At 35.6% G+C, this 15,243-nt stretch overlaps 6 protein-coding genes across 6 annotated transcripts; 4 read left to right on the top strand and 2 right to left on the bottom strand.

The window, feature by feature from the left end:
- Positions 1-123: 123 nt before the first annotated feature.
- Positions 124-1,592, bottom strand: RO3G_16281 (uncharacterized protein; the record flags this gene model as incomplete). Its single annotated transcript, XM_067670865.1, has 2 exons — positions 124-638; positions 803-1,592. The coding sequence occupies 2 exons, from the start codon at positions 1,590-1,592 to the stop codon at positions 124-126; spliced, it is 1,305 nt and encodes a 434-aa protein (XP_067526966.1).
- A 2,403-nt stretch (positions 1,593-3,995) lies between these two features.
- Positions 3,996-5,445, top strand: RO3G_16280 (uncharacterized protein; the record flags this gene model as incomplete). The annotated part of the gene is made up of 2 exons (XM_067670864.1): positions 3,996-5,206; positions 5,256-5,445. 2 exons carry the CDS (start codon positions 3,996-3,998, stop codon positions 5,443-5,445), a joined length of 1,401 nt encoding a protein of 466 aa, XP_067526965.1.
- Positions 5,446-6,242: 797 nt separating this feature from the next.
- On the top strand, positions 6,243-7,756 carry RO3G_16279 (uncharacterized protein; the record flags this gene model as incomplete). Its single annotated transcript, XM_067670863.1, has 4 exons — positions 6,243-6,443; positions 6,492-6,845; positions 6,906-7,373; positions 7,433-7,756. 4 exons carry the CDS (start codon positions 6,243-6,245, stop codon positions 7,754-7,756), a joined length of 1,347 nt encoding a protein of 448 aa, XP_067526964.1.
- A 179-nt stretch (positions 7,757-7,935) lies between these two features.
- RO3G_16278 (serine/threonine-protein phosphatase 4 catalytic subunit) lies at positions 7,936-9,297 on the top strand (the record flags this gene model as incomplete). Its single annotated transcript, XM_067670862.1, has 9 exons — positions 7,936-7,952; positions 8,007-8,130; positions 8,190-8,208; positions 8,273-8,344; positions 8,400-8,686; positions 8,741-8,816; positions 8,865-8,932; positions 8,988-9,188; positions 9,244-9,297. 9 exons carry the CDS (start codon positions 7,936-7,938, stop codon positions 9,295-9,297), a joined length of 918 nt encoding a protein of 305 aa, XP_067526963.1.
- A 427-nt stretch (positions 9,298-9,724) lies between these two features.
- On the bottom strand, positions 9,725-11,415 carry RO3G_16277 (uncharacterized protein; the record flags this gene model as incomplete). The annotated part of the gene is made up of 3 exons (XM_067670861.1): positions 9,725-9,907; positions 9,957-11,038; positions 11,091-11,415. 3 exons carry the CDS (start codon positions 11,413-11,415, stop codon positions 9,725-9,727), a joined length of 1,590 nt encoding a protein of 529 aa, XP_067526962.1.
- Positions 11,416-12,884: 1,469 nt separating this feature from the next.
- Positions 12,885-15,006, top strand: RO3G_16276 (uncharacterized protein; the record flags this gene model as incomplete). Its single annotated transcript, XM_067670860.1, has 10 exons — positions 12,885-13,091; positions 13,248-13,324; positions 13,506-13,552; positions 13,688-13,776; positions 13,826-13,876; positions 13,941-14,083; positions 14,149-14,443; positions 14,497-14,581; positions 14,770-14,819; positions 14,875-15,006. 10 exons carry the CDS (start codon positions 12,885-12,887, stop codon positions 15,004-15,006), a joined length of 1,176 nt encoding a protein of 391 aa, XP_067526961.1.
- Between the last annotated feature and the right edge of the window lie 237 nt (positions 15,007-15,243).

Here is a 15,243-nt window from a genome sequence, read left to right as displayed (position 1 = left end):
AAATCATTGTTACGATGAATTATTATCAAGAGGAATTGATGTCAATGATTTTATACCAATTCCCTCCAAGAGTTTATTACGCAAATAATGAAATAAAAAGAATGACACAAAAAGATGGGATTTTTATAAAAGTGGTTGCTGTTGTTGTTGATGATGATGAGAGGTGGGAGGTGCAAAAGAGCCATCGACACCCATTTGGGATACTTGTTGGTCAGCGATAGAATAAAATGGATTTTCATTCCTTTGTTCTTCTTCACGTTCAGAATGCACAGCGGTCATTTCGATTTTAACATGATCTTCTGGAACCTCTTTACCGATATTAGCAGCCAATTCAGTGCCCACACCTGCACGCGTACCCCAACCGACTTCATGTAGCGTAAAGAGAGCATAGATTTTCATGATGGCAAAATAATAATTAAAAACCAACCAAGCGGGCAATACCCAGATGTCTTGAGGTCGCTTTAGAAAGTGAGGTATCAATTTGATGAATCGGGTGAGCAAGAGCCAGATGATGTAAGAAATAGCAATATTCCAAGCGGGTAAGGGTGGATTGGTTGGACCAGCGCGTTTTTCTTGAAGAGAGGCAAAGACACCGACCAAGATGAGACCAGCCCAACAAAGTAAGTGAATTAAAAGATCTTGTCCAACATGGTAAAGGCCACAAAAGGATGTCTTCTCCAAATGTAACGCTCCATGAAGAGAGATCGAAAATCAGAACGCCAAGTGTTACGTGTCTAACGAAGGACTTGTTTAATAAAACGCCAATTGTTTTTGAAGGTAGAGTAAAGTTCGGCTTCTTTACAGATATGAGCATAGGTATTCCAACCGTGAGAGACCATCCAGCGAGTCAAGAATTTGTCATCACCCGAGTTCAAAGGGTATTTACCCAACCAGAGATCATTCGTAAAACAATATTGAAAGGCAGGATCTTTGAGAATCAAGGTACGATAGGCAGCCGTACGACCTGATAAGCAGCAGATACCACCATCAATATGAGTCGAGGCTGCGATTTCTATATTACGACTCGTCAATCGAAAACCAGCCAAGATTTCCCAAAGGGTTTGACGACCCTTGGGGTCCACCGCATGCACCGTCTGACTGGTACCAACACCACCCATCTTTAAATCTTCAAAACAAGCCAAAATGTAATCCAACATGGTGGGTTTCCAAATAGCATCGTCGTCTGAGAAAACAATGATTTCTGTCGTACAAGCATTAATGCCCTCAACCATTTGTAATCGCTTATTGGCCTTGGGGACCGTCAGGACTTTGATTCGAGCTGGATCGACTTCATTGGCTAGGTCTTGTAATGGACCTCTCATTTTTGTTTCTGTGATGATAATGATCTCTTTTGGCTTACAAGCGAGCCAACTACGAGCGGCAATTTTGAATTCTTCTCCTGCATCAATGGTGGGCACAATAATCGTCACATCCTTTTCGCCTGTATAGGTTGGATTAGCTTTGGGTAGCCTGGGTCGATAAACTAACCAGGCAGCTACTTTAATGAAATACCACAAGTATCGATAGAACCCAATGATTCCAAATGGTAAAAAGAAGGGTAATAAACCCAAATCATCTGTTAAATATAACATGGATGATAAAGAAAATAATTATAAAAAAAGAAAGAAAAGAAAACAAAAACCGCTTGTTTATTTTTAAAAGGGATTGAACACAAATTTTTTTTTTGTTATAAAAATAGGACGTTTAGAATGGAAAGAGTGGGGAGGAGATAAAAGTTCGTTTTTTTTTAAAGCGTCGGCGTTCGATTGATTCATTTTGATTGATTGTATTATTTGAAAAACAAATTGTAAAAAAAAAAAAGAAAGAGCAAAAGATCCACAGAAATCAATTGATAGTCTCTAAAGAAGAATAGAACATTTAATTCACACTGAATGAGAGTGAGTTGGGGGGGATTTCTTTATAAATCAGATAAAGAGTGACACAGACATCCATTTGTTGAACACCGACTTCTAAATACACGTCAGACCTGTTCCAAATACACAAACTGAGATTAAATTAAACTAATATTCTGATTGGCTATTGAAGTTTGCCACATTAGCCATCATCTATTTTGAGACATGCAGGTGGCATCGTGTGTGTTTTCAAAAGATGTAGTGAACAATTCAAACCAATTCACAGAGCAAAGATATCAAGATTTCTACCAGCAAAAACTATTTTCAATCTTTTGAGTTCAATTAAAAAATAGGTGTTTATTTTTAACAACGGAATACAAATACGGCACTTTTTTTTAATGGACGGTAGGATGGATAGCAAAATAAATAATGCACATCCCCCACTATTCATTTTTTAGGGTTACTTTATTTAATGTATACAAACTAGTTTCTTTTTTCATATTCATTCGTGTCATGATGTCTATTCAAGTCAATAAGGTATAGTTTATGGATAACAACAAGCAAGAATGTCAAATTTGATTTGTATCCACACGTGGGTGGATGATATGCTATCATTGGCTTTAATGTCTATTTCGGGTATAATTATTAATAAAGTAGGCAAACTTTTTAGGGTAAAATCCCCCCCTCTCTCCTTGTTTTTCTATTTTGTATGACTTGTTCAAAGATCATTAGCCACATACATCTTTGAAGGTGTCTGTCATTTAGACCTTTTTAAATATTTTATTGCTTTGAATTCTTTTCTATTTCAAGTCATGATTACTAAACAAGATCTTTATTAAAAAAAATTACAAGTAGAGCTTCAAAGTGTCTTGAATGACATTTTACCTATCATCCTTCCACAAGAACCCTCGTCACTGACAATAAAATAGTCTGTTTTAAAAAAAAGTAATTATTTATTACGTGTACAACTATTCAAACTGTCCTTACCACAGACTTCTTTTAAATCATTTCGAATAGAATCTGTCCATTTAAAACATAGAAACCTTGACACCTTTCTGCTCAGTGAACAAAAAGTAGACTTGGTTTAATTTCATCCTAATTTAAAACACCGAACGTGTACCTGAATTACTATTTTGTGTATAAAATGACGAAACACATCATCAAAGAGGACTTGGTTTTTTATTTGTGTACCTTTGTTTGAGGGGACGTGTTAAAATTTATTTATTTTATTGGATAAGCTATTTAAAGAGAAATCAACAAGATGACTTTCATTCCCATTTGCCTTGATAAATTGTATGGTTTTAAATGAATTATGTTTGTTATTTAAGATGGATTCATAAGGATGTGATTTAATATAATTAGCTACATTGCTTTGATATCTTATTTCCTTTAAATAATCTAATATTTGTATTAATTCAGAATCTCCATTTGAAGAAAAAGCAGTTGAATGATGTTCGAATTCAATTGGATGAATTACATTAAAAGGTTGTAATACAGTCTTATTGGGTGAATCATCCAATAATATCGTATTCGTCGCATTAAATACTTCACTGCCAAAATGTTGCCAAACTTTCTCTAAATCTTTGATTGTCGTCACTTTATTTCTAAATTGATGTGAATTCAGCCCAAAAGAGGTACGATCCCAAATAGCTGCAATTTTAGATTTATAAGATCCAAACATTCGACACATGAATTCAACTGAATGAGGTTGAGCTGAACTCCAAACCATGACTGTAAAGTTTTGAAAAATATATTCAAAAAACAAATTACTGTAAGGACGAACATACATTGTCGTATTTCTAGGTGCTCGTGAAACAAGAGTGCCATTGAGATCCAAAATGAGTAATTGATTCTTTGGTTCCTTTAAAGTAACAGACGTCTCTTTTACATTGTCTAAATATTGTTGGCTTGGTCTTAATACTTTCTTTGGTACTCTGCTATTCATTTCAATAAAGAAAAAAAAAAAAAAAAAACTTGAATTGTCACTTTTATAAGTCACCCCTCTCCGCTCTTTCTCTTCCCCCCCCCTTTTTTTTTTGGTGCAAATAAGCCTAAAAAAATACGTTCTTTTTTTTTTCATTCTCTTTTCTCTCCCCTTTTATTTATATTATTATTCTCTTTTATACCCTAATGTCAAATATTATGACTGAAACAGAAACTGTTTATGATAAAGATAACTCAATAGTCATTCAATTGTTAGATAAACCAATTTGTCAATGTAAAGAATTCATTTTTACCGATTGTTTAAACTGTAAGACTATCCTTTCCACTACTTTCCAGCCTACTCAGACTCAGCTCTCTTTATTACAAAGTCAGAAAGAAGCCATCACAGACGAAAGGGAAGACTGGGAGGACAAGGTATCAGCAATAGAACAAACCATTCAAGATAGACAAGAGGCCATCAAAAAGAAAGTGAATGGTATTCAGTCTTTACAACACGATATGAAGGTATTAAAATTAAAATGTAAAGAAGAAGTGGCTCAAGTGGAGGTGATTCAAAAATCAAAAGAAACTGCGAAAAAAGAATTAGAAGAGCTAAGCCAAAAACTATTTGAAGAAGCAGACAAGATGGTTAAAATAGAAAAAAAGGAACAAGAAAAGATATTTAAAGAGAATGATACATTATCAATCGCATTAAAAGAAGTAGAGGATGAACTACAAGTGATCTCGGAACAAGTAGGAGTATTAAAGGATCAGTTAAAACCTAAAGTGAACCCACCTTACCCAATTGATGCTTATTCCCGTGCTCAGTTGGAAATGATGGTAGCGAATGATTTCAATGCTGGATTTCAGATGGAAACCGTAGAAGACGATGCGGCACTCTTGGATTTTAATGACTTTATGCAAATGGCCAGTCAAACACCACTTCGGAAATTACATTCACTGAAATACATGAAATATTCTGTGAGAGAAGATGTCGAACCTTGTCTAAGGTTTGGTCCAAGTCCTCGTTTGACAGCCAAGAAGATTATCGATGCCATCTTGGTCAAGACATGCTTTGTTGAAGAATGTCCGAAAGGATTCGTAGAAGAACAGTGTGAACGTCAGCAGAAAGAAGAAGCGACGGCGACACTGTGGGAAAGATTCACGAATGGGACCTTCTTTGTGGGATGTCAAGCATGTGGAAGAAGAGTGAAAGAAGAAGAAAGAGAGGATGTGTTGAAATACAGATTTCGAATATCTTATTTTGATGAGTGGGCATGCGTAGATCGTTATTGTCGTGATCGACTGGTTGCTGTCATTGAATTCTATTCGTTCATTCGACATATGCGTGCTGGTCTCTATAAACACAGATCACTTCATGAACTATACCAACAAATGATTCGATTAAGGTTACAAATGTTCCTTGCAAGGTAAATCTAAATAAACATAAAATTTTGAAAATCCCTAATTTATTTTTAGAATGGGCGCATTACCCTCTTTACTATCTTCTTGTCACTTGGATCCTCAAAAGATAACCACCGCATTTCACGGTGAAGAAAACGTATTACTTTATTTGGACCCAACGAATGAAAGATTATCCAGTTCTACTGATTCAACCTTTACTTCCATATCCACTCTAGAATCTCTACGTACATTTACATCTCATTAATTGGCTTATAAACCTATTCCTTCCTCTCCCCCCCCCCTCTTACTTATTCATCCCGCTAATACATTTCAAAATTGTTGTTTTTTTCTAAAAAAAAAATAAAAATAAAAAAAAGGGCATACTCTGTACACTAATAAAAACTATTACCTTTTAAACATTTCAAATTTATTTTTATTCAATTGTTTGAAAAGAAGTAAATCAGATCAAGCCCACTGGTTCTAATCGTCTTTTATTCTCAATTAAGCAATAAAGAATACGCAACTTGACTTTATCGTTTTTAACCGAATTAGATTATGCATAGACTTGACAATTATTTAATTCCATTTCTTTTTCTTTTCTCTCACTTTTTTTTTATGGTGCTTGCTTCTGAAGGATTCAATCTAAAGCAAAGTGATAACAGTCATCCCAATCTTACTCTTCCAACGACATCAGCCGATAACGATGAAGGCCTCAATCAATCCACCAATACATTCGAAACGATCAATCAAGTAGAGCAAGCAATCGACATGAAGAAAACGAAACAAACCAAATGGGAGAGATTACATGAATCGATAAAAAAAAGCCTGTTGTAATATTCAGTCATGTAAGTAAATGCAGTACCTAACACTGAACATCTCTTTTTCTATAGCCCCGTATTTTGGATTCTCTTTACCGGATTTTTCATTGCCGCCTACGTACTGCAGATCCCTAAAGGCTACAGCCAGGAATTGCTGATCTTGGCGCTCATCTATCTCTACACAACCCTGTTTTTATTCTTTTGCCATGTACCCACCACTATCATCACCAGGCCTTGGAAGCGCATGATTCATTCCCTCTCTCAATTGCTTCACAGCCGATTCAGTCAGCGTGTTCTCTCGTTCGCTTGGGCAGCCTTTGTCATCACCCTCATCCTGGCTACGGTCTTTAGCCTTCCGGAAAAAACAGAGTCTCCACGAAAACGAAGGCTGATTGCCGTCTTTGGTTTTTTCGTCTTTATCTTTGTCCTTTTTTCTACATCGGCAGTAAAGAAAAGACTGGATTTTTTTTTATAGGACTGACGTTTGCTATAGCATCGCAAGGAGATTCGGTGGAACACGATCTGTACTGCCTTTTTCATTCAATTCCTACTCGCCTTGTTTGTCTTTCGAACATCGGTTGGTAATGATATCTTTCAGTGGATAGCAACCTTTGTCCAAAGCTTTTTAGGATACTCTTGGTTTGGCACTTCATTCATCTTTGGTACCAATATAGCCAATTCAGGTATCTTTGCTGTCAATGTCTTTCCTCCCGCCATCTTCTTTGCTGCCGTAGTTCAAGTGTTCTATTATTTAGGGACAATTCAGTTCATTCTCAAAAAGATTTCGGTCGTTTGCGTGTCTCTTTTGACTATTTCTGGAGCTGAAGCCATGGTCGCCATCGCTTCTGTAAGTATTGTCATCGAGGCCTTAGCCTATTCGCACTCACTTTTTTTTTTTTTAACACAGCCTTTTCTTGGAGCTAGTGAGAATGCTTTATTAATTGAACCTCTTATCAAGGATTTGACAAGATCGGAACTTCATATGATCTTGACCTGTGGATTTGCTACCATCTCTGGCTCTATGTTGTATGGCTATGTTGCAATGGGTATCTCTGGTAAGGCTTTATTGACTTCATGCATCATGTCTATCCCATGTTCAATTGCCGTATCCAAATTAAGATACCCCGACACAGAACAGTCTGCTATAAGAGACATCACGACCATCCCCATGACCTCAAATGGTGCAATCAACGTACTTCACGCTGCTAGTAAGGGTGCCAAGTTGGGTATAGAGTTGGTTTTGCTCATCTTGGCTAATGTGATTGTGATTCTGTCTTCATTGAATGCTTTCAACGGTCTCTTGACTTGGGCTGGCCATTTTGTTAATATCGAAAACCTTACACTTCAGTTAATCACTGGTTATGTCTTTATTCCCGTAAGTCTTCAATGGGATTGAGTATATAAGAAGTCGTTGATGTTAATCTCCTGACGTAGGTTGCTTGGTTAATTGGCGCTGATAATAAAGACCTTGTGATTGTAGGTCGATTGATGGGAACCAAAGTCTGGGCTAATGAATACGTTGCCTTTCATGACATGACAAATACCTACAAAAATCTATTATCTTCACGATCCGAACTTGTTGTTACTTACGCCCTCTGTGGGTTTGCTAATTTTGGTACGCTTGGCGCTCAAGTGGCTGTCTTGAGTTCTCTGGCGCCTACTCGTGTGGATGATATCTCGAGTTTGTCTATTTCTGCCTTGATCTGTGGAACATTAAGCACTTGGCTATCTGCTTCTGTTGCAGGCATGCTTATTTAAAATTGTATTATAATTCACTAAATCTTTCTCTTTTCGCGTGTTGCATCCATAAAATACTTTAGTGATTTTCTTATTTTGGTAACCAAAAGAATAAATTAACTCCGAATGCGCACATTTTTTTTTTTCCTTTTTTTGAAAGAGTGAAAAGTGGGAGTGATTTGTTTTCTTTAAAATTACAAATGAATGACCTTGATAGGTATAAATAAAGCTGTTGTCTATTTAAATTCTTGCTTATTAACGGAGATCTTAGACAAGTTGAGCAATTAAGACGAGGAGAAATAATTACGGAAAAAGAAGTAAAGGAATTATGTGAAAAAGCAACAGAAATTTTAATTGAAGAAAGCAACGTACAAAAAGTAGACTCACCTGTCACTGTAAATAAGCCCTCTTTACTCTTGGTGCAATTATAACTTTACTAATTACTTGAAAATAGATTTGTGGTGATATTCACGGTACAAAAAGAACAAAAAAAAAAGATGCGACAATTGGATTACGAAACTTACCATTTCTTCATAGGCCAATTCCACGATTTAAAAGAATTATTCCGTGTTGGAGGAGAATGTCCAGAAACAAGTTACTTATTTATGGGTAAAGAAAAAAAAGAGAGAAAATGCACAGCAAACTTTACTGACACTATTTAAAGGTGATTTTGTTGATCGTGGATATTATTCAGTAGAAACTTTTTTGTTATTATTAGCTTTAAAAGTAAGATACCCAGATAGAATAGCCCTGATTAGAGGAAATCACGAAAGTAGGCAAATTACTCAAGTGTATGGATTTTATGATGAATGCATTCGAAAATATGGATCAGCCAACGTCTGGAGATATTGTTGCGAAGTATTTGATTACTTGACACTGAGTGCCATTATTGATGATAAAGTCCTCTGCGTTCACGGAGGACTCTCTCCTAGTATAAATACGCTAGACCAAGTAAAATGACAATCAAATGCTGTGTTTGCATCTAAATAACACTTGGAAATATAGATTAGAACAATTGATAGAAAACAAGAAGTTCCTCATGATGGAGCCATGTGTGATTTGCTTTGGTCAGATCCAGAAGGTAAGAGAAATGGTAAAGAAGCGGGAAAATAGACTGATTTGCCTGTAGAAATTCAAGGATGGGGTTATAGTCCAAGAGGAGCTGGTTATCTATTTGGAGGTGACGTAGTAGAAGCAGTAAATATCTTAGTATCACGCTCATGGTGGCATGTGTTAATTCGATATTCCGTAGTTTTTGCATACGAATGGGCTCAAATTTGTAGCACGCGCACATCAATTAGTCATGGAAGGATACAAGCCAATGTTTGATCATAAAATCGTTACTGTTTGGTCAGCACCCAATTATTGTTATCGATGTGGAAATGTGGCAGCAATACTCCAGTTGGACGAGCATTTGAATACAGAGTATAAAATGTTTGATGCAGCGCCTCAGGTATAATTGAGAATTGAAAGCATTGAATACTATTATTAATATTATAATTTTATAGCAAGACACAAAGGGTACACCAAACAAAAGCAATTTACCAGACTACTTTCTTTAAAAGATTTTTTTTTGCTTGGTTTAAACATACACATACACACGTTTATATATATTTGTATACATTTATTAAAAAAAAAAAAAGATTTTACAATGTAACACAATGATCCCTACTCTTTTGAATAAAAAGCGTCTAATATCGCAATGAATGCAGTGGCTATCATCATAAGCTTACCTTTTTTTTTTTTTACAATTCGGAGTTATTTGCAAAACGCTGCTATGATTTACTCTTTGTCTGCAGGGTGCATGCGTATATTAATGTAATAGTACATTATGCAAATGAATGTATTAAACGAGCATGCACCTTGTATAAATAAAAGATGGACAATAAATTTTATTACAAAATAAGTAGTGATAGTAACAGTGAGCATAGAGAAGGAGAGTAATATTAAGGATACAGGGGAAGTAGTTGTAAAGAATATGATACATTTTTAAGATTTGTGTACGAAAAAAAACTTGGGTAATCGAGATTTCCAACTGGGATTTTTTCTAGCTGAAGGCGTGGTAGCATAAGCAAATGCAGAGGGCCTTGTTGGTTCTTCTAATTGACTGCTGTTGTTGCTGTGTCTCAAGGAGGCGAAGGATTTTTTAAAATGTAACGAGTATTTCTTAGGCTAACAAGCAAGGTTAGTATGATGCTTGCTAGAGTGTACCTGAACATACCGCATCAGAGGTTTCGCATCTCAGAGTATCTGCAGACATGTTCCAATCAGGAATAGAGGGCTTTATATGCCGAATACTTGCAATTTGTCTTAAAACTCTTTGAGCCAATGCGTCTCCTTTCTTTTTATTCTTGTGCTTTGGTATTGTACTGTAATTCGATTCCGTCATACTAGAAGGAAGGATCGTAAACGTACAGTCAAAAGAGCTTTGGCGTGGAGTCGATTGAACAGAGGAAGCGATCTGAGAGGTTTTAGGTAACAAACTAGAAGAACCTTCATCCATGAGCTCTGCCTCAGGAACAGCCGTCCTGGTCACTGATTCCCCGATCGTCCTTCTGGGTATCATGAGCGATAAATTGGATACCGAGTTTCGCAGCAGAGAAGAAGATTTCTTCTTTTTTATCAACGTGTCTACTGACGAAAGAGGCTCTGCGTCACGCATATGACGAGCTCGAGAGGATAGGTACTCTTGTGTACATACATCACGCAGTTTATGATCTACATTAAGCCGCATTGCATGCTGATGGTTGTTTTTGAATTGAATTGACATTTTACTAATCATGCTGTTTGTATCAGACAAGAAGTCCAGTGAACTACTGTGTCTTCGTCTCGGTACGTTGGATGGCTCTGGCTTGATATAGGTCTCTGAGTTGTTTCTCGGCTTGAGTTCCAATCTCTTTTTCTGTTGGTTGGTTGCGTAATCTGCCGAATAACGCTTGACAAGCGAAGACTCAGTCCTCTTGTTCTTTTTTTCATTACTTTCAAGCATAACATGAGATGAGATGGATCGACGGAGCAATTGTCTCTCAGATAATCTGCTCTTGTCTATACTTGAAAGTGTACTGGTCAACGTCATATCGAGGATATTCGAAAAGGAGCGAGAGGGTCGGATAGGTGGCAAATTTTTATTAGTTGCCACACCTGGTAGTGAAGGGATGATGATATCCTCTGCGTCATCTGTCTTTGCCTTTCCAATAGCCTCTTGTAACTTTTTAGTCCATAGTTGCTTTTCTTGTGCGCAGGTAGCACTAAAAATGAATGTATGCTTTTTACAACGTACAATAAATGAATGCTCCCTTTGATCTATAGATAAAATGATAAGAAATGAGTTGTTTAAAGATAGTTCTGAACAAACCTTCAATATCCTCTAGATTTTCAAAGTCTGCCATTTTCAAAGGAAACCAATGCTTTGGCTCATAATTAGTCACCTTTTTAGGTCTGACCAGAATGATGTAAGTAGGAAACACAAAGCATCCCAAATACCTCGGCTTGGACACACTTGAGCCCAACGCAGAATAGGTGACCTCAATAGCGCCTGCCACTAAAAGATTTCCTAATTGAGATACGTGTCCTTTACTGATTCTGCAATCACCATCGAGACGTTCAATAAATCGATCCGTGCGTTCCTTCATGTCTTTTTGAAATGTCAAATTGTCTATTTCGGTTACAATCTCTTGCATCTCACTCAGCACGGCTGTCCAAAGGTCATACTCTGGCTTATCTGGTGAAGTGTATTTTATAATTTCTTTAACAAGCAATTGATATCTACATATTCTCTGTACAGGCTAATGAATATTATATGAGCAACTTTTTGGTTATGTGTATTATTTTCTCTGGTACTTTGATTAAATAGTCTTCAAAATGTAATCTTTTTTGTTGATGTTGAAGCAGTGAATCATCATCTTGAGAAGTGTATTCTTTTATAAACTGAGCCCATTCTGAACGATTTCGATAGAAAGATAAAAGTGACCATGCTTCAGTATGCATACCACAATATTGCTTATAAAGTGAAAAGTTATTCACCTATTCTAGTTTGTTAAATACGCTATTAAGTATAATACCTTTGTTAACATATACCTGCTCAAGAAATGTTTTTGCGATTAAAGACCAATCGTACTGTACAGAATCAAGACAGTTAACGAATTGAGAGTGAAAATCCAAAATTTGATCAATGTTTCTAATTATAGTTGCCTTATGCTCCGTGATTATCCACTGTTGACGGTTTAATGCTTGTAAACAGACCTATTGAAAACAGAGTTTTTAATTAAAAATTCTGTTACACACACTCTTTCTCCTTTTGAACAGTGTAAAAAAAAATTTACTGCCAAATTAATGATTGGGAGAAAATAGTAGGAGAAGAGAAAGGAGAGCATTGGCTTACTTCTGATAAGTGATTCAAGTCGTCGACGTAATCGTGTTCAGTTTGCAATAATTCACAAATAGCGTGATGCTTTTTTTTATTCAACTTGTCTTCATCTGTACTTTGTTGAGTTGCCTCAGCGTTTGATTGAGATTGTTCAATTATAGATAACGATAGAATGCTACTACAACAAGAACAGCAAGAATCTTCTATCGTTGATTTTAAAAGTGAATTGCTACTATCACATTGAAAGCAACAGTAACAACAGCAGCAGTAGCAAGAATATTCTCCATCATCAATGTTATATTGAGCTATTGGATTCATAAGAATACCCTTTTGGTAGGATTAAGGGAAAGATGTTGTAAAATAAAAATACAATTACAAAAATAAAGAAAAAAGAAAAGAAAAAAAGCTTTCCTTTCTATTCCATGTCTCCTCATTCCTCTATTTTACCCCCTTTTTTTACAAGTGCAACAAAACAAGTTGGTGCTCAAATCTATTTTTTGTATTGGACCCTTTTTCTACACTGCATTTGTTTATTTGATCATCTAGTGAAGTGTGATATAAACCCGCATTGTTCCCGCTTTAATTTTTTTTTATCAAAAAAGGTCAATTTATGTCGCTCATTGAAAAATCAAATAATGCATAGATTTCGTTTTTTCTTATTGATAACACAGCACATCTCTTTTTTTTATTTAGTAAATGACAATAGCAGAAGAACAGAATGAACCACTTATAAGCCCTGAAAACGACATGACTGGGCAAGTGGGACACATGGAGCCCTTAGCAATGGGTGATCAACGATTAGAAAGAAAGATTGGCTGGATTCAAGGAGCCACGGTGAATGTCAATTACATTATTGGCGCTGGCATTTTCGTTGGTCCAGCCCTTACTTTACAGCTTGTCGGATCAGGAGCAGCCAACTTGATTATTTGGACGATAGGGGCATTTGTAGCATTCTCGGGAACTTTTACATTTATGGAATTAGGCACAATGGTAAAGTTGTATAAAAATAGCCTGTTCTTCTAATTCACATTTGCAAGTAGCTTCCTCGCAGGTAAATGAGAAAGACAATTATGCCTATTCATATACAAAGCTTATTGATTTACTTTCAAGTGGCGGAGAAGTTGGTTATTTAGAATATTGTTATAGAAAACCAAAGTATCTCTTAGCCTATTTATTTACTATGTGGAGCCTTATGAATCGATCAAGTGGTGTAGCATCTCAAGGTGATTATAGAAGGAAAAATTGAATAGAAAACTTATTATTAGCAGGCATTGTATTTGGTGGTTACATAAATTATGCTATTTTTGGATCAAAGTATAAATCAAGTCAAGTAGAAAGGTATTGGGCACGTAAGTACAGTTGTGTAAATATTTATCTTTGATTAACCTTCTTTACATATTCTAGTTTTAACTGCCACTATCCTTACTGCTTCAAATATCTTTTCTACAAAGGTATAAATCATATTCTATATATTTTAGCTAAGCAGGATATATAGGCATCTATAAAGTTAATGGGCTTTCTGACCATTATAAAGATTTCTGTTCTTTCATTGATTACAATAATTGGCCTACTTGTACTTTTTAAAGTGCTTCCATCAGATGTAGACCCTACCATCAATCTATCATTTTATGGTACATCCAACTCTATTGGTCCATATGCTTCTGCTTTATATTACGTAAACATAGATAAATAGGGGTTCAAACATACATTTATGCTCTTGTTAGGTCATGAATAGTTACAGTGGTTGGCATAATCTTAACTACATTCTTGATGAAGTAAAGGCAAGTAATAGATAGCAAAAGTTTATCTTTACATTAGCTTATGCATATTAATCATCAGGACCCAATCAAGAATTTACCAAAGGCTTCATCAGCAGCTATCTTAAGCACTGCTACGTTATATATCCTTACGAATATAGCCTATCTGGTTGTTCTACCTCTTGATACAATGAAAAGCTCCGAGTTCATTGTAGCAGCAGCATTGTAAGAGAAAAGTGAAATAATAGTCACTATACACATACTTTTTTCCTAACAATTATTTAAAAAAGTTTTACTCGATCTTTAGGAGAAAACTTTGTATCTACAGTACTTCCATTATTCATTGGTTTAAGTGCATTTGGTTGTGGTGCTGCAATTAATTTTTCAGCGGGTAGAGTAATCATGGAAGTATCTAGGCAAGGCCTTTTGCCTTATGGCCACTTGTTTGGAAAAGTGAATCCAAGATTTAAAAGCCCTGTGAATGCTTACCTTTTACAATATATTTTGTCTATTCTCTTTATTTTTGGTCCTCCTCCTGGTGCTGTATACCAGTTTGTAGTTGCATTTGCAGCATATCCAGTTTATGTAAGATATCAATAGATTATTCATAAAACGTGTAAGTAACCATTTCTCTATAGGTCTTTTATTTCCTGATGGCATTAGCAATTCTGATTTTAAGAAAACGCGAACCTAAAAACAACAGGCCTATTAAAGCACCTTTAGGTAAGATGACGTGTTTATAAAAAAAGATGCATGTAAAATAACTATTATAACAAGTTTGTGTTTATATTTTTCTCCTTTTCACCGCCTATGCTCTTGTTTTTGTATTTATACCTGTTGAAAATCACTATTATCCTTATTGGCGTAAGTGAATAATTGAGATTTGGGTTTAAATATTAATAATTGAATAGTTCCATATATTACTGCAATCTTTTCAATGGTTGTTTGTACTGGATTTTGGGTAATTGAAATCCTACTAATTTTAACACATCCAAGTTGACCTTCTATCATTGTAGTATTATCAAATAGTAATAAGAAATACACCTGGCAAATCTTATAATGAATCAATAAGAGACCAAGGTCAAGCAGCAATCGAGCAGGAGATTTTTAATGGATATACATCAGTTCCTACTGAAGCCGAACCTTAAAATACACTATACAAGGAATAAACTTGTTTCATATTTATGATGACATGTCTTGGCTTTTTTTAAAACTTGTTTTAAAATATGATTCCAAGCTATTGCCGTAGCAGCAGAAGTGATAAACAAATTTAACTCAATATCTGGAAAATTAAAATTAGTTATGACCATTTCACTCATATGTATACCCCATCTGCACTGTTTAAAACGAGATACTAGGTACATTTGTATTCCCTGAGTTTTGGA

This window comes from Rhizopus delemar, genomic scaffold (genome assembly GCF_000149305.1).
Source record: "Rhizopus delemar RA 99-880 supercont3.19 genomic scaffold, whole genome shotgun sequence".
NCBI classification, from domain to species: Eukaryota; Fungi; Mucoromycota; class Mucoromycetes; order Mucorales; family Rhizopodaceae; genus Rhizopus; species Rhizopus delemar.
Note: the sequence above shows the minus strand (reverse complement) of the source record. Positions and strands in the feature narration are given on the sequence as shown.